This window comes from Hemicordylus capensis, chromosome 15, assembly GCF_027244095.1.
Source record: "Hemicordylus capensis ecotype Gifberg chromosome 15, rHemCap1.1.pri, whole genome shotgun sequence".
Classification (NCBI taxonomy): Eukaryota; Metazoa; Chordata; class Lepidosauria; order Squamata; family Cordylidae; genus Hemicordylus; species Hemicordylus capensis.
In genome coordinates this window covers 20,180,498-20,206,214 of record NC_069671.1, presented here as the reverse complement: position 1 = coordinate 20,206,214, position 25,717 = coordinate 20,180,498, and the positions used below count along the sequence as shown (strand labels likewise).

At 53.7% G+C, this 25,717-nt stretch overlaps 1 protein-coding gene across 6 annotated transcripts in view; it reads left to right on the top strand.

Moving 5' to 3' along the window:
* The first annotated feature begins 2,672 nt into the window (after positions 1-2,672).
* Positions 2,673-25,717, top strand: part of ACACB (acetyl-CoA carboxylase beta) — a 40,364-nt gene continuing 17,319 nt past the window's right edge. For 2 of the 6 annotated variants that reach the window (XM_053279884.1, XM_053279883.1), the window contains exons 1-28: positions 2,681-2,753; positions 5,605-6,281; positions 11,079-11,211; positions 11,945-12,083; positions 12,161-12,270; positions 12,868-12,949; positions 13,158-13,256; positions 13,550-13,659; positions 13,809-13,919; positions 14,417-14,626; positions 15,105-15,275; positions 15,801-15,962; positions 16,613-16,776; positions 18,189-18,339; positions 18,754-18,857; positions 19,218-19,299; positions 19,490-19,635; positions 20,075-20,225; positions 20,743-20,877; positions 21,150-21,296; positions 22,077-22,265; positions 22,711-22,811; positions 23,128-23,216; positions 23,298-23,422; positions 23,971-24,084; positions 24,243-24,356; positions 24,930-25,019; positions 25,166-25,284. In XM_053279884.1, the coding sequence (XP_053135859.1) occupies positions 5,614-6,281; positions 11,079-11,211; positions 11,945-12,083; positions 12,161-12,270; positions 12,868-12,949; positions 13,158-13,256; positions 13,550-13,659; positions 13,809-13,919; positions 14,417-14,626; positions 15,105-15,275; positions 15,801-15,962; positions 16,613-16,776; positions 18,189-18,339; positions 18,754-18,857; positions 19,218-19,299; positions 19,490-19,635; positions 20,075-20,225; positions 20,743-20,877; positions 21,150-21,296; positions 22,077-22,265; positions 22,711-22,811; positions 23,128-23,216; positions 23,298-23,422; positions 23,971-24,084; positions 24,243-24,356; positions 24,930-25,019; positions 25,166-25,284 (4,016 nt within the window). In that variant the 5' untranslated portion in view covers positions 2,681-2,753; positions 5,605-5,613. Of the gene's footprint in view, positions 2,754-5,604; positions 6,282-8,107; positions 8,367-11,078; positions 11,212-11,944; positions 12,084-12,160; positions 12,271-12,867; positions 12,950-13,157; positions 13,257-13,549; positions 13,660-13,808; positions 13,920-14,416; positions 14,627-15,104; positions 15,276-15,800; positions 15,963-16,612; positions 16,777-18,188; positions 18,340-18,753; positions 18,858-19,217; positions 19,300-19,489; positions 19,636-20,074; positions 20,226-20,742; positions 20,878-21,149; positions 21,297-22,076; positions 22,266-22,710; positions 22,822-23,127; positions 23,423-23,970; positions 24,085-24,242; positions 24,357-24,929; positions 25,020-25,165; positions 25,285-25,717 lie in introns of those variants that run through there. The other 4 variants (XM_053279886.1, XM_053279882.1, XM_053279885.1 and 1 more) reach the window with 4 other exon arrangements.

Genomic DNA, 25,717 nt, shown 5'->3' with positions numbered 1-25,717 from the left:
GGAACTTGGAAGCAAGCAGAGGTCGGATCTGAAGGTCACGCTGCTAAGAGCAGAGAGTGCACGGTGGAGACTCGGACCTTGAACCGCTTGACATTGCCTCTTATAAGGACTCGGTCTATTTTTCAGTGGGAAGGAGGTTGTCCGGGTCAATCCTAGCGGCTTTAAGGATTCCTGGTCCTAGTGTTTTGCAAGGGTATGGGCCCCAAACTGCGCTCTGCCTTTTGAGATTGCAGATAACGTTAAAAACTCTCACACGAAAGCAAGCTAAGGCTGCAAACGGATGCACCAGAGTGCACACCGTTTAGTTTAACCATGGTTTCCTTCTGCGTAAACATGATTGGGATCAGGTGGCTTGAGCTGTATTTCCACAAATATAAGACAGGCAGGAAATATTGAGCGTCTATTTCCACAAGAGAGGTTCACCTGACACCGAACCTTATCTTTGATGCCTGGTGAGGGTCGCTTTTAAAAACTGGCCAGCTTTCACCATTTTTAATTCGGCTTGAATGCTAGAATGTTATCCGCCCTCCTGCTTCATACTTTTTTGGCTGTATCTTTAACGGATGCTGCAGTTGCTGCTTTGGCAACTGAAAAGTGGGATTGTGCCCCAAATAATTGCTTAACATGCTCTTGCTGACTTGGGAGCAACACAGAAGTGGAAAGAGAATATCCATGGTCCTCTTTACCAGCAGCGGCATCTCTGCGAACTGCTGTGTGTGTGTGTGTGTGTGTGTGTGCGCGCGCTGATGGGATGCTGAGAGCCGTCTGGCATCCCACGGCATTTGGGTGAAGTACACATGTTGTCTGTCTGCAACAGTTGTCCGTTCTGGCACCAGAAGGCAACCTTTGTCCCACTTCGGCTGACTTGTCCCACTTGGAGCGGAGGAGTGGGAGGGCTGCTGCAGAGCCCCGTGGGCAGGCCTTGTCCCTGGCATGGAGTCATCCAACCTTTCAGCCCCGGAAAGAAATTTCCATGCAGAACCAAACAGAACAGGGCTCTGCTATTCCCCCTTCCCCCCGAAGATCACCTGAAAGGTTCTGGGGCAGCCTGGTGAAACAAACGTGGTGGGTCCCCCCCCCGGCATGTTGATGGACTACAGCTCCCATCATCCCCAGCCACAATGGCCAAAGGCTGGGGCTGATGGGAGTTGTAGTCCAACAACGTCTGGGGACCCAAGCTAGAGAACCCCCAGTTTCAACGTCTACATTCCCATAACATTTGCCGTGAGTTGGTGAGACTCTGGCATTGGAACAGGGGATGGTGGAGACACACGCTGGTTGTGCTGGGAAGGTCCCCACTTCAAGCGGCATCTCCATCCTCAGCACAGCATTGCTCCAGTGGCTGTGGCTGGTGTGTCTCTCTTAGGTCTCTTGTTTAGATTGTGAGCCCTTTGGAGACAGGAAGGAACCATTTTACTAATTTAATTTAATTTATTTAATATCTATCGATCAATCGATCGATTTGGGAATTTTTGTTGAAAAGCGGTATAAAAATATTAGTTGTATTCATACGGTTCTGCACTGGAACAAAAATTCTACGTTTAGAGAATTCCACAACCTGCATAAAATTATGTGATCCGGATAAATGAAGCCGATCTGTGTTTCTCTCTGATTCTGCAAAGTTGATTCCACACATCCTTCCGTCTCTGCCTAACTGCTGCTGCTCATTATAAGGGGAGGAGTGCAAGAATCCATACAGGACACTGAAGCCCTGTCCTCTGCTTCTTGGAAATCTATTTCAGTGCCTCCCTCTGGCTCTTGAAATGTCAGCAGGTGTTTTCAAGTTTATCCTTGGAACCATGAGGGTTAGAAACTTTCTCTCTCAGAACCAAAATGAAATCCGAGAATCCCAGAAAGCAGAGATGCTCTGCACCTTGACTGCACAGCCATACTTTTTGAAACAGGTACAGCTTGGTCTGTGTGTTCAGATCTTTTCCGTGGAGTTAAAGTGAGAGCCAGTGTGGTGCTGTGGGTAAAGTACTGAAGTCGGGGAGAGGCCCGGGTTCAAATTCCTACTCAGCCATGAAACACACTGTCTGGTGGCTATAGGCCACCTCCAGCCTCAGAGGCACGATGCCTCTGAATCCCAGTTGCAGGGGAGCAGCAGCAGGAGAGAGAGTGATGCCTTCATCCACGTGTGGGCTCCCCAGAGGCATCTGGTGGGCCACTGTGGGAAACAAGATGCTGGACTAGATGGGTCTCCTTGGGCCTGATCCAGCAGGGCTGTTCTTAGGTTCTTAGTAACTTTGTTTGGCCAGCCACTCTCTCTCTGTCTAATCTACCCAACAGGGTGATTGAAAGGATTAAGTGGGGAACTACATAGGCCACCCTGAGTTCCTTAGGAAAGTTGGGGTGGCTGTATAATAATTGTTTAAAAGTACGTTTAAAAGGCTGTCAGAAGCCCCTTGCTGCTTTCTTGCCATGTCATTGCATGGGTGCAAACTTCTTGTTCTTCTCTCGAGGAAGAGCAGCCGGTGTGTTAGAATCAGCTCTCTTCTGTTTTTCCTGTGTGTTGTGATTGTCTTGTTAACTTTGTTCCAGCACTGTCGATGTTAACAATCAACTGAGGAGGCTGCTCTGGGTGGGGTGGGGGGCGGGCCTGCAGGAGCTTAGCTAATCTGGAGTGTATGTTCTTCACGGCGCCTGCTGCCAAGTTCATTCTCTGTGCAGTCCGGCTGCCTGTTTGCAAGCTCTTGCGGACTGGAAAGCGAGAGTGTAGATCTTGCAGCGGGATCCGTCGAGTGAATGGACTGGTGAGTAGCAAATGTTGAGCGAAACTAATAGTTCTGGTCTGGTGGTTATTCATTTGAGTGTGCTAGAGAAGAGAAGGCAGGTGCTCTGCCCCAGGGCGCTTACAGTCTAAAGTCTGGTGGCAGTAGGGATGAAGCTAGTCCAGAAATTCAGGGAGTGGGATGGGATGTTAAACGTTGGGATCTGGTGGCCAGTGGTCTCTCTAATTGTTCTCATCTATGTGCAGAATGAGTTTTGTTCTGGGTGGCAGTATCAAGGCAGTGTGCGCGCACCATGGGCATTCGGAGTGGGGCCTTCCTGATTCAGCCTGGGCAGGATCTAAAAGTAACTGAGCGGGCATTTAAAAACTTGTGTGTGTGTGCACGCATACATGCACACGCCTTAGAGGGGACACTGCTGGTGGCAAGGAATAAACCAATGTGGTCCAATCAGGGCAGTCACGTAATCTGTAGTGTAAACAGGTCTGAAGAAGCATGGGAGTACTTAAAGTCGTTTGGGAATGCTGGGATGCATTAGTCAGCAATCCCTTTCCTCTATTTTAAGACAGATGGGCTGATAATCGTCCCAGGTTCCTTCATTCCTGGTACTTTCCTTTGTTGTTTTTACAATCCATCATGGAACAGGAGGGTAGTTTTTTAGAGAGTGGGCTTGTTTGTTTCCTTCCTAAAGAACTTCCTGACATAAGCTAATGTGGCTCTCCACATTCAGTGGCCTTCCTCCTCCTCAGCAGTTGACCAGTATTCCATGACATCACAGCAGGTCAGCCAATGGCTGGAAGGAAAGGGCTTGTAGGAAACAGTAATTTTTGGGCTTTACAGGCATATAAAGATGATGTTTCTCCAGCTCAGTTCACCCTACCTGCCTGTTTCTTGGTATGTCACTTAAACTGTATTTAAAAAAAAAAAAAAAAAAAGCTTTAACATTTCCACCCGTTCCAAGAGCTCTGCCTCAAATGTTTTAGGAAGGCATGGCAACTTAAACTATATTTTGCTCAGAGACTTTAAACCTGCAATGTCTGTTTGACCAGAGGCAATCATGGGGAGTCCCTTTGTACACCACAAGAAGGGACATCACCTCTCTCTCGTGAGACGTGAGCCCAGAATCCTGATTTGTCCACATCCTTTACATTCCTAAAGAGGTATATGGTGTTGTGGATCTCTCCTACGTACAGGTATTCTTCAGTTTTGCTTGGCCGGGGGAGTGAGGTCACTTCCGTACTTGGGACCCTGTGATTGTGCCACTTACGTGCCTTTGAAGACACCCGAGGCTTAGATGAGCTCTTCTGCTCTTCGGCTGTGAGGGCGTCGGGGGCTGGCCTCATATTTGGGTTGTGTCACCGGACCACAGCCAGGCAGCCTGCCTGCCCGTTGCCAGGGTGCTGTTTTTGCAGAATAAAAATAGCTTGTCTTTCCAAAGGGCCCTCTTGGCACAGCTGCAGCATGTACAAGCAGGAGGAGGACCCAGCACAGACAGAGGTCTCAGAGAGGCCGCTGGGTTGGTTGTGACAGAAAAGAGGCCTTTCCCACAGGGTGATGGTTGTGTGTGTGAGAGAGACAGGGTGGGTGGGGGAGATCTCTGACAGCAGTTTTGCGAAGTTGAGGGTGCTATTGGGTGTGTGGTGTTTGCTATGACCCCCACCCCACCCCACGAGATTCTCACAATTTAGGAGAGGAGAGCTGGTGGTCTTGTGGGACCAGAATGACTAACAGAAGCAGTTACCTTGCAGTAAGCTGATCTGCTTTAGAAACACTCTTAAATGGAAACACATCATGTAAAACTTGAAAGTTAGCTCTCTTTTTTGCAGGGGGGGAGGGGGCGCTCCATATCTCAGCGACCACCTGTTCCGGTTCTTCTCTTCTCCGAGGTCAGCTGGGGAGCTGCTGGGGAGCAGCCCTCCCTGGGACCGCGCACCCAGTGCCCACTCTGACAAACCTCAGGCAGCAGAGGCGGGAGGGGTGATCTGAGTTCCCCGTCCTTTTTCCTCCAAGATGTTGTGTTGTCTCTTTGCTATTAGTGCTGTGATTGATCTTTGCTGAGTCTTCCTGTTTACCTGTGTTAATCTTGTTGTTGCTGCTGTCTTGCAAGTTACAATCTTTTTGAAAAGGTGGGTTATTTATCATCATTATTTAACATATGTGTATACCGCCCAAAACACAAGTCTCTGGACGGTTTACAACAAAACAAAAACAACAAATAAAAAGGTCAAAATATGATGACAATTTAAAATTTAAAACATTAAAACTATTAAAAATCAGCAAACAATTAAAACAGTATCTAACTAGAAGCTTGGGTGAACAGGTGTGTCTTGGCTGCCCTTTTAAAAGTTGTAAGAAGGTTAGAAATTTATCCAGGGAATAAAACAAAGATTGCCCAGTGTAGTGCTGCTTCTTTGCGGGTTGGGTTAAGAGAGCCTTTCCCTGCCCCGACCTCAGTAGTGGACAGGGCTCAGCAATGATGACCTCCAGGCTGCTAGGAGCCCCCCCCCCGCTTGAATGTTAAAATATTGGCTGGATCTTGTGTGTTTTCCTTCTCTCAATAAATATTGATTTAAAAAGCCAACAACCGGGATGGCTTGAAGAGGGGTTGGGATAACTTCATGGAGGAGAGGTCTATCAACGGCTACTAGTTGGAGGGCTACAGGCCACCTCCAGCCTCCAAGGCAGGATGACTCTGAGTACCAGTTGCAGGGGAGTGACAGCAGGAGGGAGGGTCTGCCCCTTTCAACTCCTGCCTGTGGCTCCCAGAGGCATCTGGTGGGCCACTGTGCGAAACAGGAGGCTGGACTAGATGGGCCTCCTTGGGCCTGATCCCGCAGGGCTGCGCTTAAGTTCTTATGCATCCTTCTCTCTGCAGGCTTCCTGAATGGTGCTGCTGGCACTTCTGCCTTTGCTGCTTGTGATCTGGTTGGTTTGGACCAAGATGGCGGATTCCCCACCACCAGGCGACTCGGGAAAACGGGAGGCCCGGCTTTCTGCCCCAGAGCAGCCGTCCTTGGAAACTCAGGCGCTTCCTTCCCATGGAGACTCCCGTCCGCCCCTGGAGGCTTCTGGGACAGAACCTCCACCAGCAGGACCCGGCCAGACCTCTGCAGCGCCCTCCTGGCCTCCAAGCAGCCGGGCCCCTGCCGGTGCCCCGAAGCCGCCCGAGCACCCCGCTTGCCAGCGCAAGCCCCCGCTCTGCCGGTCCAGCTCGGACGTGTCGGTGCCGTGCCCAGGGCCCCCGGCGGCTGATCCGGCGAGGCCTCTGAACCCGGCCGCTCGGACCGCCTCCAACCCGTCCCTGAGGCAGGGGAGGTCCCACTCCTGGGAAGAGCCGGAGGCCGGCCAGGCCCCAGGGAAGCGGCAGGCCATGGCCAAGTTTGTCCTGGGCTCCTTCGAAGACAACTCTTCCGACGACGAACTGGTGGCCGGTTCCTTCAAGCTGGCCGGCAGGAGGAGGAGCAGCCTGGCCAGCATCGGATCCTCCTCCTCCTCCTCGGATCCCTCTTCTCTGGCCACCCTGCTGGAGGAGCGGCCTGCGGCAAGGATGAGGTGAGTGACACGGACCGGCCGGGCGCCCCGCACACGCTGCAGCCGCTCTCGGGGTGGGGCCGCCACGGCCAGGCGCTGCACCGCCTTTCAGGGGCGTCACTATAACAGGGCAAGGGGAGACAGTTGTCTGGGGGCCCACAGTCTTGGGGGGGGTCCAGAGACAAGTCACATGACTGACTCCCCCAGCCACGCCCCCCCCGGCTTCCTTCCGTGTTGTATCCATCCTCTGAAACTGATGGGAGTGTGAAGACCTGGAGCTTCCAGAACAGCATCTCTTTCTCGAGTCCCATGAAATGACTTGCATCGTCCACAATTTACAAAACCTTTTTAAAGATAATTTTGGGTGATGTCCTATTATGGCACATAGGTGTTTTATATATATGACTATGCATTTTGTTACCACGATTCAGGCTCATTTAAGATTTCTTTACTTCATGAGCTGAGCTGGGGGGGGGGGCTTTTAAAATCTTATCTCTGGGCCCGCTCCAACCTTGCGACCTCCTGCTGGCTGCTCCCAGCAAAAGTAGCTCTGCCCACCGGCACGGGCGCTGCTGTGGCTGCCTGCACAGCCGCCCTGGTAGACTGGCGTTCTGGTGCATGAAATATTGACCGCTAAATGACACAGAGCTAGGGAGCTGCCCGATCCCGAGTCAGACCCTTAGTCTGTCCGGCTCAGCACTGCCTGCACTGGCTGGCAGCAACTCTGCAGATTGTAAGCATGGGCCTTTCTCAGCCCTGCCTGGTGATGCTGCCTGCCTGGGGTTGAGGCTGGGACCTTCTGCGGGCCACGCAGGGGCTTAGCTGCTGTGTCTGCAGGTGGCTGGGAGGGTCAGCCAGTTGTCACTTCCACCGCTAGATACTTTCCTTTCATCCCCGGCGCAGTTTGTTTTGATTCCAAAGGTTGCGGTTTGTAAATGTCTGGACGACTTTTCCCAAACAGTAAATATTCGTTAAAAACAAATGTGCATCTGAAAAAGCAAACAACCCTATCAAATCGGTTCCCACTTCCCTTCAATTAGCTGTTTCCCAAACGGCCGTTAGCCTATAAAGATGCCTGATAAGCGCGGTGCCAACTGTACAGCCGGCCGAGGGCAAAGGGCTGCTGCATGTTCCCGCTTGGCGAACTGTGCGTGGCCAGAGGAGGTGGCCGGAGGCCTGCCCAGGGCAGCAGGGCCACGCTGGGGGTATGTGTGGCGGGGGGGGGGGGGATGCCTGAAGCAGCCAGGCGGACTGCCACCTTCTTGCCTGCCTCCCCCCCCCCCGGCCGGAGGCAATGACCTTCGCCTGCCCCCAGATCTCGGAGCCCTCCAGCCGGAGTCAGCTCAGCAGGTCTCTCTCCACGCAGAACCAGCCGGCGGGGGCGGGGGGGGGGGGGCTGCTGCCGCTGGGGGTCCCGTCTCTGGGCAGCGGCGGGGAAGGCGCTGCCAGCCCGTGCAGGCAATCCTGAGCTAGAGGGGCCGCCGGGCGTCCGACTCGGCAGCTTCCTCCTCCTCCTCCGCTCGGTTTCTGGCGGCGGCGGGTTGCAGCCAGACTCGGAGGAGACCCGGACAGGGAGGCTCTCCAGGCGGCCGCCGATCTTCGCGCCTCCGGGCTGGGTGGGGGGGGGCATTTCTACTGCGCCCCCCCCCCCCACAAAAAGGCAAGGGCGGGGGGGGCAGGCGGGGCGCAGGGGGGGCCGCCCCCAGCCGGCGAGTGACTGGGCTGCTCCTCTGGCCACGGGCGGCAGCAGCTCCTCCGGGCTGGGCTCGCCGCCGCCGCCGCCGCCGCCTCCTCGCGGCCGGTCCAAGGGCGGGGAAGGGCGGCCGCGCTCCTCGCCCAGGCCACGTGAGGGGGAGGCTCCGCGGCGGCGGCGGCGGCGGCGCTCTGCGGCCCCCCAGCCCGGGGAGGAGGAGGAGGAGGAGGAAGCCGGCGCCGCGGGGGGCGGGGGCTGCCCTGGAGCCGCGGAGCGGAGGCTGCTGCCTGCTGGGCCCGGCCCCCCCGGGGAGGAGGGAGGAGGGAGGGGGCTGGCTGGCTGGCTGGCTGCAGAATGGGCGAGGAAGCTGGAGCAGAGCCCGGCTGGCCCCAGAGCCCCCCGGGCAGCAGCAGGTCAGTGGGGGGGGGGGCAGCCCCGCCGGCGGGGAGGGGGCGGGCGAGCCAGCGAGCGAGCCCCCGGGGCCGCCAGCACCGCCACCACCACGGGCAGGTCGGGGGGAGCTCCCTTCGCCGCTGCCTCCTGCAGAACCAAACGGGGGGGTGGAGCCGCCCCCCCGCCTTGACCCTCCGGGGAGGGAAAGGAGGGGCAGTTGGCAGCCCCACAAGGAGCCGTTTCCCCCTCCCCTCTTCCCCCCCCCAAGGCCACCAGTTGCAGCCCCCCCCGGCCGCCGCCCTGGTCTCCCCATCCCTGCTGGCTCCCCATCCCTGGGGCTTTGCAAGCAGCCCGCCCGGCAGCCTCTTCGTGGCTCCCCGTTTCCGGCCTGGCTGGTGGGCTCCATCCTGCCCTGGGAAGAAGCAGCCGGGCCAGAGCGCCAGTGGCTGGCTTGAAAACCCAAGACCCCCGCGCCTGGGGAGGGGGGGGTGCCAGTTCCCCCTTAGCCCTTCCCTGGCCCCTGCCCTGGGGGTGTGTTTCCCCCCTCCCCATGAGGAGTCTCGTTAACCTTTGGAACACTCTGACACTTCATTCCTTCTGAATGAGCCTGAGAAGAAACTTTGAGAAATGAGCTAGATGGTGCTCGCCCTGCCAACCTGGGAGGTTGCCTGCAGTTGTTTGGGAGGGCGGCCTCATCCCTGCCTCCTTCTGACCCAGTGGCTTGAAATACAGGGAGAGCTGCAGACCCCCGTAGAGCTTGGCCCAGAGACCCCTCTTTGAGGGTCCTGGCTATTTGTGTCCCCTGATATGAGGGGGAAATTGCATTGTTCCCTCCGTCAAAGGATGGGGCTGGCCTACCTTCCCACACACAATGGAGCTGCAGAGAGGTGCCTGAGGGTTCCTGGGCGCAGACAACGAAGGTGACCTTGGCGAACTTCTAAATGTGAAGGGCTGCCGGGAGCATCACTGGAATGCATTCAGCACAGTTTCCCTTGGTCTTCCAAATGCATCTTCTTTTGGCAGGAATAAGTTATATTTTAAGCAAGCATGGCCCTTGAGCTTCCTAGCCTGTGGAAATTATTTTCTTAGCAGGATGCAGAAGGTGGGATTAAGTGAAAGTGAGAATGACTTTGATCTAGTAGTTGGAGGCATATTGCTTCTAGACATGGAAGTTCAACATTTTGTTGTTGTTATTGTATCACTCTTGTCCCCTTTTTAGAGCTGTCTGGGCAAATACTTATGGCCGCATCTTGCATAAGAACATTTATTTTGTTTATTTTATTTAACCTGTTTCTATACCGCCCAAAACCTACGTCTCTGGGCAGTTTGCAACAAAAAACAACAGAAAAGTTAAAGCATTAGTTAAAACCAATGATGACAACAGAGAAATTGAAAGATTGCTTAAAATAAATGACAGCAAAAAGTTTAAACATTACAATTCAAAACCTTAAAACTATATTTTAAAACAGCATTAAAACTATTAAAATGATATTTAATTAAAAGCCTGAGTGAACGGATGTGTATTTAAAGATTTTTTTTAAATGGTCAGAGATGGGGAGGCTCTTATTTGAGCAGGAAGTGGGTTCCAAAGCTTCGGGGCAGCAATAGAGAAGGCCCGTCCCTGAGTAGCCAAAAGACGAGCCGGTGGCAACTACAGGGAGAGCTCTCCGGGTGATCTCACTGGGCGGTGGGGTTAATGACGAAGAAGACGTTCCCTTCAATACCCAGGAGGGCCCAAGCCATTTAGGGCTTTATAGGTTATAACCAGCACCTTGTATCTTGCCTGGAAACTTATTGGCAGCCGGTAAGAATAACATAAACCTATCGGCAGCCAGCCACATAAGAAGCGCCCTGCTGGATCAGGCCCAAGAAGGCCCATTCAGTCCAGCCTCCTGTTGCCCACAGTGGCCCACCAGATGCCTCTGGGAAGCCCACAGGCAGGAGCTGAAAGGGGCAGGCCCTCCTCTCTCCTGCTGTGGCTCCCCTGCAGCTGGGTTTCAGAGGCCTCATCCTGCCTCTGAACACGGAGGTGGCCTCTAGCCACCAGGGCTAGTAGCCATTGTGGGAGTGAATTTCATACATTAATTCTATGTTGTGTGAAGACGTTCTTTCTTCTGTCTGTTATCTCGTGCCGGTCACGTTTAGTGGGTGAACACAACCAGAGGGAGAGAAAAAAGCATTTTGGGTCTTGCTTATCTCCAACTGCCAACCTTGGAGCTGTTGACAGTTTCTCTTGCCATTGCACCACACTGGAGAGATAATGTGCTGACGGCGTATTGTGTGCTGCAACTTTGTAAATAAACCCTCAAAACGTAGACTACAAACATTTTTCCTAGCAAGCCTGCTCACATTTAACTGTTTCAGGCACATTAGGAACATAGGAAAGTGCCATATACTGAGTCTGACCCTTGGTCTATCTAGCTCAGGATTGTCTGCACAGACTGGCAGCGGCTTCTCCAAGGTTGCAGGCAGGAGTCGCTCTCAGCCCTCTCTTGGAGATGCTGCCAGGGAGGGGACTCGGGACCTAGATGCTCTTCCCAGAGCGACAGCTCCATCCCTTGAGGGGAATCTCTTCCAGTGCTGCTCACACATCGTCTCCCTTTCATATGCAACCAGGGTGGACCCTGCTTAGCTTAAGGGGACCAAGTCCTGCTGGCTCCCACCACCAGACCAGCTCTCTTCTGACTGAAAGTTAAAAAGAACTCCCCAGTCCTCTTTCCTCTCCCTTCCAGACCCAGCATGTCAGGGATGCACCTGGTCAAGAAGGGCCGTGAGCACAGGAAGCTGGATCTCCACAGGGACTTCGCCGTGGCTTCGCCCGCTGAATTTGTCACTCGTTTTGGAGGGAACCGCGTCATTGAAAAGGTGCCTTGGAGAAGAAGGCCGCTCCACTGTGCTTGGGCCGTGGCCCCGTTTTGTGTCCGGAGTGGCTTTCTTCTGGGCCATTGGAATCTCTCTCTCTGTATAAAATGCAAACTTCAAAAGCAAACATTTGGATCTCTTATCAGCAGGACCCCTGCTCACTGAGCAAAGAGGCACCTTTTAACGTGGTGATTCTCTTTTATTTAGCAGGGGGAGAGTAACTGGCCCTATCCAACCCCAGCACAGCATTCCTCCAGTGGCTGTTGCTGATGTCTGCCTTATGTTTCTTTTTTAGATTGTGAGCCCTTTAGGGACAGGGAGCCATCTGATTTATGTATTTTTTATTTTTCTATGTAAGCCACTTTGAGAATTTTGTTGAAGAGTGGTATATAAATATCAGTAGTATTAGTAGCAGTAGTAGTATTTAATTCATGAGTTTTGTCCCCTTGGAAAAAATTGGATACAAGGTTCTTTAGTCCATTAGGCAGAGATCTTTCACGTGAGATTCTTCTACCTGGAGATGCCAGCAATTGCACTTGGGATTTCCCTTCACATAAAATCTGTGTTCTACGATATGATCTCCTTTTGAAAAGCATCCTTTAATTGGATTGCCCCCACTTCTTTTTTGAGTAGGTGATTGGTGCTTTCCCTTCACCAGACCCACATCTTCCTAGAAGCAAGCATTTTAAATAATGAGGACGACTGCCATCCCACCCTCCTGGTTTTGTCTCCTCAGGTTCTGATTGCTAACAATGGCATTGCCGCAGTTAAGTGCATGCGATCCATTCGCCGATGGGCCTACGAAATGTTCCGGAATGAACGAGCAATTCGGTTTGTGGTCATGGTAACACCTGAAGATCTTAAGGCAAACGCAGGTGAGCGAGAAGGCAAGAGGCTGGTTTGCACGTTTGCGCTCAGCACAGTGAATGACTCTCCTCTCTTGAACCTCTAGAGTACATCAAAATGGCGGACCAGTACGTGCCTGTCCCTGGAGGAACCAACAATAACAACTATGCCAATGTGGAGTTGATTGTGGACATTTCAAAGAGAATTCCGGTGCAGGTAAGGCCCAAACATGTATCTCTCTCGTAGCCTCCTTATTCTCCTAGAACAGGCCTGCTCAACTTAGGCCCCCAGCTGTTTTTGGATGACAACTCCCATAATCCCCAGCTACAATTTATTGGTTTAAAAATGAGCTGTAAAAATGGGTCCACTGGTTTTCAAGCTCCCTTCCTCCCTCCACAGCCACATGTTAGGGTTGCCAGAGAAGCATTTGCATTGGCCATGGAATCTGGGTCTGCTGCCAGGGATTCTGGGAAATGTTCTTGTGTGATGAACGCTTTGTACATGTGCGGTGTTAGCCATAATGTTGCTCCACGTGGAGATTCATAGCTGTCAAGACAAGGAGGGAAATATTTGTCTGCCATGACTGATCTTCTCCTTGGAGAGCCCTTGCTTAGCTTCTGAGGACCCCTCAGGGTTCCCTGAAACACAGTTTGCAAATCTCCAAAATGGGTAATTTGGTGGTGGCAGAATTCCCAGCTGTCCGTAAGGTGGACTGTGATGAAACTGCAAAATCTCTGTTTTGGGTGTGCTGTTCTTGAGAGAGGCCACCCAGCCCTCCTGTGGCTAATCTGGTGACCCCCTTCCTCCCTGTAGGCTGTCTGGGCTGGCTGGGGACATGCTTCCGAAAACCCCAAACTGCCTGAACTGTTGCACAAACATGGAGTAGCTTTTCTAGGTAGGTGCTTTCGCTGCCTTTGAATGCCTGCATCTGTGCACCAGAGAAAACAGCACAGTCCAGGGCGGCTGTATGTAGCAGGAGATACTGTGTGTGTGCGTGCATGCATGTGTGTGACCCACAAACGGAGGCTTCGCTCACTAGCCAGCCATCCTTTGGGGCTCCACGTTGCCAGACTCATCCCCCTCGTGACCTTTTCTGCTTCCAGGCCCGCCAAGTGAGGCCATGTGGGCCCTGGGGGACAAAGTGGCTTCCACCATTGTGGCCCAGACGGTCCATATCCCCACCCTGCCGTGGAGCGGAACTGGTAAGAGAACTTTGCGTCCCTTTCTGCTAGGGTTTGCCAGCCTGTGTGAGATTGGAAATATTTTCTGCTTTCCTGAGTCCCATCTCCAGTCTGGGCAAACTATGGTGGCGGAATAAAATGGAGAGTGCAACTCGTGTGAGTGCTGCGTGTCTCCCCTGAAGCCTGCTGCAAACGGTTCACTGTCTGCGTCCTCATGGCTTCAGCTGAGTGGAGGAGGATGGCCTCCCTTGGAATTCCATCCTGTTGGAAATAGGGCCACTTCTTGAGCTGCTTTCTGACGCGGACCCTTCTAGGTCTTGTGGCTGAGTGGGCTGAGGTGGAGGACGAACATCCAAGAACCATCACCGTTCCCCTGGAGACGTACCGCCAGGGCTGTGTGAGGGACCTGGAGGAAAGCTTGGAGGTAACCACAGATCCCTCCCTTAGACCTCGATGCCGGCTCAGAGGCAGCTGGGGCTTTGTAGTTAAGGCGAAATACCACCAAACGGGGGACATGGCCGAGGTTTATAAAGCGACCCTTCTCCTTTTTCTCTCCCTGTACTGTCTCCTCAGGCTTCTGAGAAAATTGGCTATCCTGTGATGATCAAGGCCTCGGAAGGCGGTGGCGGCAAAGGGATTCGGATTGCAGATGGAGCTGAGGAGTTCCCTGCCCGCTTTAGACAAGTACACACACACACACACACACACACACGGGGGTGGATTTTTGTTCTCTTGCTCGTTTTCCTGCCTTCTTCATTTTGTACAGATAAAAACTTGCTCCTACAGTTTCCCCACATCCTTAAGTCCTTACAGAACCACCTGAGGTAGATTGGATTCAGGAACTCACTTATGGCGAAGCCGGCAGCCCACAGAAAGAGTCCTCCCATTGCTCTGCAGAGTCTTCTGGTTCCTGACAATTATGAGAACTGATTTATCTAGGTCTTTTTAAAAAAAAGTATAGTCTGATTAATCTGCAATTTTTGATCAACCCTACTATGTATGCCCCATAATTATATAATTATACCCCATTTTTAGCTAGTAATTATACCCCATTCTTTAGCCAACTCCCCCCAAATTGTAAAGTTTAAATCAACAAATGCCTTGGGTACCATTATTAAAGTTGATATTTGGCAGTCAAGTTACAGTTTCATTTTTCCTCAGACCTGTCTGCTGTCCAACAGGTGCAGAGCGAAGCTCCGGGTTCTCCTATTTTTGTGATGAAGTTCTTGGAACACGCCCGCCATCTTGAAGTCCAAGTCTTAGCTGATCAGTACGGGAATGCCGTTTCACTGTTCAGTCGGGATTGCTCCATCCAGAGAAGGCACCAAAAAATCATCGAAGAGGCCCCAGCAACGGTGGCTCCTCCCTCCGTGTTTGATTACATGGAGCAGGTATGGGCACCAGATCTCTTTCCACAAGTGGACTGGGAACTGTCAGTCCGATTGAAGGCAGTCTTGGTGAAAAGCAGAATAGACATTTTGTGACACATGCATCATTCACCTTATTTAAAACAATGCACAAAAACCATTTGCAGAACTGCTCTGAATGATGGAGAAGAAGGTGAGTTAGTCGTGGCATGGACTCTGACCATTAAGCACTACCAACAGTCAGCTCTCCCCACATTCCAACGGAACTATGCTGAAAATGTGCAGAATGGCTTTTTGGGAGCTTGCTTTGGACAGAAAAAGGTGCATTTGTATTGTGCATATGGAGGGAAGTTTCAGACGACTCCTACTGCTCTTAAGAAAATGTGCTTATTTTTGACATGGTCTTGAGGTGTTTTCTGGAAGAATGGTACGTGTGTCCTTAGCTGTGGATCTGCTAACAGGGCATTGCATGTTTTTGTTTGGCTTATTTTTCCCCACCCAGTGTGCCGTCCGCCTTGCCAAGATGGTAGGCTACGTGAGTGCAGGGACAGTTGAATATCTCTACAGTGAAGATGGCAGTTTCCACTTCCTAGAGTTGAACCCCCGCCTACAAGTGGAACACCCTTGTACAGAAATGATTGCGGATGTTAACTTGCCTGCTGCCCAACTCCAGGTATTTTAAATGTAACTAGACCCATTTTTTGTACTTTGAGGGTAATGGGTGGTAGAGACTCCTGAGGGTTCTTGGGCGAGCTAGAAGTCAAACTTTTGCAGGTGCCAAACCAAAAGAAATTCTTTTAAAATCCAGCCAATTTCCACCTTAACCAGGGTTTGAAGTGGGTTGCAAACCATGTTTATGTGGGCACGGGATTAGCATCAAACAAGGTTGTGGTTGATGCAGATGGAGTTCTTAATTCTGATTAAGGATATAGAAGAGAATTCATTCAAGGGAGGAAGGAGAGGAAAACTCGGTTCTTCAGCCTGCATCTCGTCTCTTAACCATGGTTAACATGAGGATGCTAACCATAGTTAAGATTAAGTCTAAAACAGCACTTGGAAAGAAGAAAGAGCCACAGTCAATAAATTCGGTCTGAATGTCCATTTTTAAAAGAAGTCCAATATTACTCAAGATCTGTCAAAAACATTGTGAGTCTTAAGAAATCCTGTTGGTTTGCATTGGTTTGGCTCTTGCTTTCAGATTGCCATGGGCGTACCCTTGCACAGAATGAAGGACATCCGTGCCCTCTATGGGGAGTCCCCTTGGGTCGATTCCCCCATCTCCTTTGAGAACCCTAGCAATGTTCCTGTGCCCAGGGGCCACGTGATTGCGGCGAGAATCACCAGCGAGAACCCGGATGAGGTGAGTTGGTGGAATTCAGAACGTATCCATTCCTAACTTAAGGAGATGATCGAGGCTGGGGCATTATAGGCGGAGCGGTGTGGGGAGACTGCTTTATCAAGGACTCCCAGGCCCCACGTGTGTGATGAGAATCATGCAAAGTAAGTGAAGTTGCCTATGTGAATGTAATTAGACCACTTATTTAATGAAAGTGAACAGTTTATTGCACGGAGCAGGAGTTGGCCTAGACGATCTCCAAAATGCCTTCCAGCTCTAAAATGCTGTGACTTGTATGCTGATTTGGCGCTTCAGGTTCTGCTTAGACCCTAATGCAAAACTAAAGACCAAAGTTATGAACTGTGAATCTCAAACAGTTGATACAAATGAAATGGTAGTGACCAGCAGCAGTCATGAAATCTCCTGGGTGGTGTAGTGGTTAGACCCGAGTTCAAATCCCCCTTCAGCCGTGAAACTCACCGGGTGGCTCTGGAGGACCAGTCACTTCTCTCTCAGCCTAGCCTCCCTCACAGGGTGGTTGTGAGGATTAACATAACCACATGCACTGCTCGGGGCTCCTTGGAGAACGAGCGGGATATAAATGTAAATAGAACTCTCTCCCCTTTGTGCCTTTCCCTCTTCCTTCCGCCCATGCCTGTCGTCCCGCGTCTCAGGGCTTCAAGCCCAGCTCTGGCACCGTGCAGGAGCTGAACTTCCGCAGCAGCAAAAACGTGTGGGGATACTTCAGCGTGGCGGCCACTGGCGGGCTGCACGAGTTTGCCGATTCCCAGTTCGGACACTGCTTCTCCTGGGGCGAGAACCGCGAGGAGGCCATTTCGTAAGTATTGCAGCCTTTAACCAGTGGTGAAAAGACGGGCGTTGACAAGCCCTCCTTGCGGTGTGTTTGCCTCCGAGGCAAGAGCTAGACGTGGCAGCTGGTATCCTGCTCCCTGGAAGAAAGGTCAGGTTGGGTCCGTCTCTTCCGTTTCGCCAGGGGAGAGCAACTGGCCCAGTTCATCCCCAGCACTGCATCCCCCCAGTGGCCGTTGCCGGTTTCCGCCTTGTGTTTCTTTTCGTTTGTGAGACCTTTGGGGACCAGGGACCTTTGTGTTATGTACCTTTCTGTGTCATCCACATTGAGAACGTTGGTTGAAAAGTGGTGTATAAATATTCGTAGTGGAAGTCGTCAGGTTAACAAAGACATATTCATGTCCTGGTGAGAGTTTTCCTGACCGTTTTGACTTAGCCCTGGGTGTACATAAGAACAGCCCTGCTGCTGGATCAGGCCCAAGAAGGCCTCTCTAGTCCAGCATCCTGTTTCCCACAGTGGCCCACCAGATGCCTCTGGGAAGCCCACAGGCCAGAGGTGAATGCAACTGGGATTCAGAGGCTTCTGAGGCTGGAGGTGGCCTATAGCCACCAACTAGTAGCCACTGATAGACCTGTAAGGTAAAGGTGAGGGGGTGCCGTCAAGTCGTTTCGACTCCTGGCTCCCACAGAGCCCTGGGGTTGTCTTTGGTAGAATCCAGGAGGGGTTTTACCATGGCCTCCTCCTGTGCAGTATGAGATGATGCCTGTCAGCATCTTCCTATATCACTGCTGCCCAATATAGTACCAGGGGGGATTCGAACCAGCAACCTTCTGCTGGTTAGTCAGCCATTTCCCTGTTGTGCCACTTAAGGTGGTGATAGACCTGTACTGGTGTTAAGCACAAAACCAGCAACAAAATGGAAAAAGCAAGTTCTTAAAAATTGTTCTTTAAAATTGCTGTAAAATTAGCATAAAGTCAATATAACACCAGATAGATCTGTACTGGTTTTATATCGACTCTATGCTAATTTTATAGCAGTTCTTATGTTTTTAAGAACTTGGTTTTGGTTTCCATTTTGTTGCTGGTTTTGTGCTTTTGTTGTTGTTTTATAGGGAACATTTTGTTTGTTGTTTGCATTTTGGTGCAGAAATGCAGGATGGAAATAATTCAAAACAAACGTACGTTTAGATTTCTAAGTGTTGCAAAGAGGAGGAAATGCAGGGTTCCTGCTCCAGCAGCGGCTCCTGCGTCTGCTTCCAGCCTGAGGTGGTCTGTTGCTTTAGGAAGGACCCAGCCGCTCGTGTGTCTGGATAAACCAAGGCTAAACCTCTTCTGCAAAGGGCACATCCTCGGTGGTCCTAGGAAGAGCCTAGTTCGATTTGTTTTTTAATCACCTCCCAGTTGTGGACCTGGCCTTAACAGCCTGTCTGGCCTTTCAGAAACTTGGTGGTAGCTCTGAAAGAACTCTCCATCCGAGGGGACTTCCGGACGACCGTCGAGTACCTCATCAAACTCCTGGAGACGGAGAGTTTCCAGAGCAATGAGATCGACACCAGCTGGCTGGACCACCTGATTGCAGAAAAAGTGCAGGTCGTTGAACTGCAGGGCAAGACCTTTGTGGAGGGGGCCCCTTGCCCTCTGATCTTTCCCAGCCCAGCATTTTAGGGCTGGGTAACAGGAAACCATGAAGTACCTCTAAAGAGGTCATGTCCAACAGGGCCAAAATCCTGCTAGTGAGCCAAGGGTTTTCAGCCTTGGGTCCCCAGATGATGGCGGACTACAAGTCCCATCAGCCACAGCCACAAGGGCAGTTGTAGCCCAGCAACACGTGGAGACCCCCATTTGAGAACCCTTGAGCCCCAGTTAGGCTGCCAGGGTGCTGACTTGCGCTGGGGGCAGATGGGCTAGCCCAAACTTCCCTGGGTGATGGATCAGTGAGAGACGCCACCCAGAGCTCCTCTAAGAGGAGTGAGTTGAAAGTAACCCTGTGTGTCTGCTGTGCAGGCAGAGAAGCCAGACACGATGCTGGGCGTGGTCTGCGGCGCACTTAACGTGGCCGATGCCTTGTTCCGGACGTGTATGGACGACTTCCTGCATTCTTTGGAAAGGTAAAGCGTCCCCCCACCCCCCACGTGGACACATGGAGGGCTGTGGCAGCGGCACCCTCCTCTCTTCCTGCCCCTAGGGTTTGACCGCGCGCGTGAAGCCATTGACAGCTGTCAATGACACCATTTGACACACGGCAGAATAGTTGTGCCCTGTCGTAATGTACAGTGCTCTGAATGCTCTGAAGAGGGAAGTAAATGTTACTTAGGCATTAAAGTGGTCTTAATCTCTTGTCTGGAGCAAGGGAGAATGTGTCTGTCACCGCCACTACGTATATCGGCTCTAAAGCGTGCTGTTCATGGCCGATTGCGAGCCGTCTTCCCAAAAGGTTGTTCTCTTCATCGGCCGGGTCCGTCTTCCAGGGGCCAAGTCCTGCCAGCAGCCTCTCTTCTCAACATGGTTGACGCGGAACTTATTTCCGAAGGCGTGAAGTACGCTCTGAAGGTAATGCTGTCAAAGAGGTCCTCCACTCTTGCTCGGCAAAGGGATGGGAAACCGCTCGCTAGCAGCCGGCGGGGCCGGGGCCGGGCTGGCTTGGATTCCTCTCTCCTTTTGCATCGATGTTTGAAACCGGGACCCGTTTTTCCCGGGGAGGCAAATAGTTCTCTTCTTTCCTCCTGCGGGGTTTGCACAGGTTGCCCGCCAGTCCCTGACTACCTATGTCGTCATCATGAACAACACCCACATTGAGATCGACGTGCACCGACTGAATGACGGAGGGCTTCTGCTCTCCTATGACGGCAACAGCTACACCACGTACATGAAGGAAGAAGCGGACCGGTAGGCGGCTCGCTTTCCTTCTAGGAACGGTGGAAGCTGCTTCGTACTGAGTCGGGCCCTTGGTCCCTCTAGTTCAGTGTTCCCTACCCTGACTGGCAGCGGCTTCTCCGAGGTTTCAGGCAGGAGTCTCCTTTCCCAGCCCTCTCTGGAGATGCTGCCAGGGAGGGAACCGGGGACCTTCTGCATGCAAAGCAGATGCTCTTCCACTAAGGGGAATATCGTACAGCACGCACATGTAGTCTCCCATCCAAATGCAAACCAAGGTGTGCCCTGCTTCGCAAAGGGGGCTGCTCACGGCTGCAAGACCAGCTCTCCTCCCCAAATGTGTGGTGATTGAGAGCCTGGCGCTAATGGGACAAATGCATGGTCTTCTCCGCAGTGGGTGTCAAGCAGTGTCCGGAGACATTTCCTCCTCCTCCTCCTCTCTCTTCCCCTCCAGATACCGGGTCACTGTGGGCAACAAAACCTGTGACTTCGAAAAGGAGAAGGACCCCACCTTGCTCCGGTCTCCCTCGGCTGGGAAGCTGCTGCAGTACCTGGTGGACGACGGAGGACACGTCTGCACTGGCCACAGCTATGCGGAAATCGAGGTAATCCCCGAGTCGGGCAACTGTCGTTGGGTGCCGGGTGGCACTCATTTGCCAATGCGGCATAGTAGAAAATGTGGGCCAGTCACTTCTCTCTTCATCTAGCCTACCTCAAAGGGTTGTCAGGAATATAAACACAACCCTGTGCACCGCTCTGGTCTCCTTGGCGGAAGAGCGGTTAGAAATCTAAAAATAAATAAATTTCTGCTAGTTGTGAAAAGGGAGTGAAGCAGGACAGTCGCCAGAAAATGAAAGCCAATTCTTCGCGGCTGTTTGACTGACTGCTCCGTTCTAGCGTCTGAGATCTTCGGCAAGTGCCAATATCTGTTCTGGAATCCATAAGGACTAGAAACCTAGTGTGTGTGTGTGTGTGTTTTTAAGTGGAAGCTGTGTGGCTGGATTCTGTACAGCTCCCTCACCTGTGCAGTGTCGGGTCCGATACGTGGAAAGTGTGCAGGGCCAGGGAGTCGGTGGGGCAGGTGGCTGGGCTGCGTAACCGGCTGCCACTCTCTCTGGGCAGGTGATGAAGATGGTCGTGACCTTGGCCGTGGAGGAGTCTGGCCTCCTCCACTACGTGAAGCGGCCGGGCACGCTGCTGGAGACGGGCTGCGTCCTCGCCAGGCTGGAGCTGGACGACCCCACCAAGGTCCACCTGGTGAGTGAGGGGAGGCTGCTGGGGGGAAGCCGGGCGCGCTGGGCTCTTCCTCCCCACTCTGGCCCTCCTGCAGGTGATGGACTACAACTCCCATCCTCCCTGGCTCTTGGCTGGGGGTTGTGGGAGCTGCCGTTTAGTCCAGCAAGAGCGGGCAGGCCGGATTCGTACAGCTCCGAACGAAACATTTCCTCTGTCGTCGTCGTCGTCGTTGTCGTTGTCTGGCTTCCATCCTCCTCTTCCCTCTGAATCCCAATGGCTGCCGCCCATCGCAGGCCCAGCTGTACAGAGGAGGGCTCCCCCCACAACAGCCCCTCCCCATCCTCGGCGAGAAGCTGCACCAGGTCTTCCACAACGTGCTCGAGAGCCTCACCAATGTCATGAATGGATACTGCCTGCCCGAGCCCTATTTCGGCACCAAGGTAGAGACTTCCGTGGTCGTGGTTGGGGCTCCTTCCAGAGCGCGAAGCCTGCTGGAAACGCTTCGAAGTGGGGCTCTCAAGCTTAGGTCCCCAGAATTCGCTGGACTACAACTCCCAGCATCCCAACGGGCTGTAGGCCCTCCTTGCAGCTGGGGCTGGTGGGAGTTGTAGTCCAGCACCGTCTGGGATCCAAACTTGAGAGCCCCTGACTGGGGGGAGGGGGGGAGCCAGTTTTACTTTTTAAGAGAAATACTGGGGGGACTCTAGGACATACAATATTGAGATAGATACTTCTCAGGGCCAGAATTGCCCGACCTAGCCTGGTCTGGCCACAATTGAACAAGGGCTGGCCGTGGGACAGAGGTCCTTGGGCCTCCCCCCCCCCGCCCCGCCCCCCAGCTGCATGACAGCCTGCTCTTTACCCCTTCCCCCTCCCTGGAGAGCAAAGCGAGAGGGTGGGTCAGGCCCCTGACTGCACCTTTTGCCCCCTGGCCGGGCTGCTGGATGTTAGCGGTCTGGCTTGCTGATCCTCTCCTCTGTGGGAGGGCATCTCCCTGGGGATTCAGGCAGAGCTGGTGAGGCTCCAAGATGCCTTTTCCCTGGAGATTCAACCTGGGGGTTTCCGGCCCACACCCCCCCACACACTCACACCCCTCCCCGGCTGCTGCGGGGCTGCGTCCCAACGTTATCCGCCCCCCCCCCCCGGCCATCGTCAGCCTGTGGCTCTTCTGCGAGATCAGGCACGGCCCCTGCTAACTGCTGCTGCTCTGTTGGGCGCAGATCAAAGAGTGGGTCTGCAAGCTGATGAAGACCCTCCGGGACCCCTCCCTTCCCCTTCTGGAGCTGCAGGAGATCATGACGAGCATTGCGAGCCGGATCCCCCTGTCGGTGGAGAAGTCGATCCGGAAGGTGATGGCTCAGTACGCCAGCAACATCACCTCTGTCCTCTGCCAGTTCCCCAGCCAGCAGGTGAGGGCTGTGGCAAGAACTGCACCAGGGGGGCTTCTGACGGGAGGTGGGGAGGGGGCAGGAGAGTGTGTGAACCGGAGGCTTGTTTGCAGTAATCCAGACTGGGCTGGACTACAACTCCTATAACCCCCTGCAACAGTGGCCATCGTGGCAGGGGATGGTGGGTGTTGTAGTCCAGCTTCTGGGCACCCAAGGTTGGGAACCTCCAAGCTAAACTGCAGTTAGATAACCAGTGCTCTGTGGGCAGGTGGGCTTGTCCAATCTTCTCGGGGTCAGTGAGTTTTGCAAACCTCTTTATAAAGGCTTTTGCAGCGATATGCCCTGCTCTGTTCCTAAGGATAGGCCTCTCTGGATTTCAGAGGACTGTTTGCTTTCCAGTATTTTAGAAGGGGAAATGTCCACCGTTTGGGTTTGCTTTCTTCCCTTCTTTTCCTTCTGCCTCCAGATTGCCAGCATCTTGGACAGCCATGCGGCCACTCTGCAGCGGAAAGCCGACCGGGAGGTCTTCTTCATGAACACCCAGAGCATCATGCAGCTGGTGCAGAGGTAACTTGGGGTGAGAAGCTGCCCACCCCCCCACCCCCACAGAGGACTCCCAGAGCCTCCTAGCCCAGGCTGCGAGGGGTTTTCCTTGGGCCTCCTCAGCCAAATGGACCTTTCACATGCTGCGTTCCTCAAGGCTGGCTGTGCCGAAGACCCTCCTGGGCAGTGGAGAGTGTTGGTGAATATTCCGTGACAGCTCAGCAGCTCAGTCAGTGGCTGGAGGGTTTGGGGAGAGGTTGCAGGGAGAGGCCAGCCTCTGCCCGGGGAGGTGTTGACCCTCCCTCCGGTGGTCACACCTTCTTGTGTGTCCTCCCAATAGGTACCGCAGCGGCATCCAAGGCCACATGAAATCTGTGGTGTTGGATTTATTGAGGCGCTATTTGCAGGTGGAGACCCAGTTCCAGCAAGGTAGGGTGGGCGTTTGGAGCCCTGAGGTGGGTGTCTTCGGGAGTGAAGGCTCCTCCTCGCCATTTCCCGCTTGCCTTTCAGCTCACTACGACAAATGTGTGATCCACTTGCGGGAGCAGTTCATGCCCAACATGACCCCAGTCCTTGAATGCATTTTCTCCCATGCCCAAGTGGCCAAGAAGAACCTCTTGGTGACCATGCTGATTGTGAGTAGAGGGGAGCAAGCCAGAGACCGAAGAAGCGAGCCGCGGAACTCTCGAGGCAAGGCGGAGCGGGGGGGGGTGGACCTAGGAAGCTGCCATATACCAAGTCGGACCCTCGGTCCATCTGGCTCAGGATTGTCTTCACAGACTGGCAGCGGCTTCTTCGAGGTGGCAGGCAGGAGTCGCTTTCTGCTCTGTCTTGGAGATGCTGCCAGGGAGGGAACTTGGGACCTTCTGCTCTTCCCAGAGCGGCTCCATCATCCCCTGAGTGGAAGATCTTCCAGTGCTCACACTTCCAGTCTCCCTTTCAGATGCAACCAGGGCAGACCCTGCTTAGCTATGGGGACCAGTCCTACTTGCTGCCACCAGACCGGCTTTCCGCGGGGTGTGGGGGGTGGACGCGGGACATCCTGTGGCGGCAGCACGGAAGACTGCAGCTCCTCTGAGGGGGCCGCTCGCTTCCTTAGGCTTGATGATTGTTTGCTGGCCCTGTGACTGGCCCCTCCCCAAAACAGGGAAATGACATCATCCATTTGTCTTCTTGCGGGTAGGATCACCTTTGCGGCAGAGACCCCACCCTGACGGATGAGTTGATGGCCATCCTGAATGAGCTCACACAGCTTAGCAAAATGGAGCACTCCAAGGTGGCGCTGAGGGCCAGGCAGGTCCGTGTGGGTTTTCTGCACAGCTGTTTTATTAGGAGGAGCAGGAGCATTTATTTTGACCAAGCTGTGGGCTCTTTGGAGAAGAGAGTCTTTGCCTCGCCCTGGGGTGGCCTCCTCTCGCCCCGCTGGTGCACAAAGACGTCTCCTTCCGTCCGCAGGTGCTGATCGCCTCCCACCTCCCTTCTTATGAGCTCCGGCACAACCAAGTGGAGTCTATTTTCCTCTCAACCATCGACATGTACGGCCACCAGCTCTGCCCAGAAAACCTCAAGGTGAGCCCTGCTTGGCAACAGTCCAGCTCATGTAGCCAGTGAATCGTTATCTCTGTAAACAACTCGCAGGGCAAGCTGTTCCTCAAAGGTTTATATTCCGCTTTTCAGCAACCAGAAAGCTTGCAAAAGGTATAGAAGGGTGGCTTCCTGCCCCGATCCCACAAAGCCCCACAAAGAGCAACAGTAGCCACCGCCAGGGACCAGTCTCGTCCACAGCAATGCAAAAGGTTGCGTCTTGCTAGCCTTGTGATGCAGTCGAACGCCTCCAGTGGGAAAGGAAGCCATTCTCTCTAAGCAGCCCCAGCCCCATGGGTTGTATTCATGCTCCCACGTTGTATTCGTTAAGTCGGGGTTTCTCCAGCTCGGGTCCCCTGATGTTACTGGACGACAACTCCCATTATCCCCTGCCACAGTGACCTCGGCCGTGGTGGGCGCTGCAGCCCAACAACATCTGGGGACCCCAGGGAGGGAAACCCTGCAGGAGGGGCTCTGCTGCGAGATCCCGCTCACGGAGGTTTCATAGCTGCCGGTTTGGAAGGTGGGCTGATGCTTCTCGCTCTCTGTCCCGCCCAGAAACTGATCCTCTCGGAAACCACCATCTTTGACGTCCTGCCCACGTTCTTCTACCACGCCAACCACGTGGTGCGCATGGCAGCCCTGGAGGTAAAAAACGGACACGGCCAATACTTAGAGACCGCTTGCAGGGGTCTGTGGAAGGGGAGCAGCGAGGGCTTCGGCCCAGCCCCCCCACCCCCCAAACCTGCAAGGAGGGAGGGCTTGCCCAGCACTTGCTGTGGGTCCCTTCGCAGGTGTACGTGAGGCGGGCCTACATTGCCTACGAGCTGAACAGCCTGCAACACCGCCAGCTGACGGACGGCACCTGCCTGGTGGAGTTCCAGTTCATGCTGCCTTCGTCCCACCCAAACAGGCAAGTGCGGCCCCCGTGAGCTTGCCCTGCCTGCCCCTCGGGGGCCCTCCCACACCTCCCGGCAAAGACAGCCGGGAGGCGTCGCTCGGCGTTGGAGGCTCGGCTTTGCCCGCTGGAGGTCCCGGGCTCAGTCCCTGGCAGCATCTCCTCCGGGCAGGGCTGGGGAAGGAGCTCTGGAGAGCCGCTGCCAGTCAGTGTCGGCACGGCTGAGCTGGGGGGCCAAGGGGCTGGCTCCGTCCGAGGCAACTGCGTTCACAGAGGTGATGGCCAAGGCCTTCGCCCAGCCCTTCCTGGTTTAGACCGCTGAAAGGTCGCAAAGCCCATGCTGCCGTGAGACTTGCAGCCCAGGTGGATGGTGCCTGCACAGTTTAAAGACTCTGCGTTCCATGTTGCAGTGCAGCTGTGGGCTCATGAGTCTGAGTAAAATCTGGTG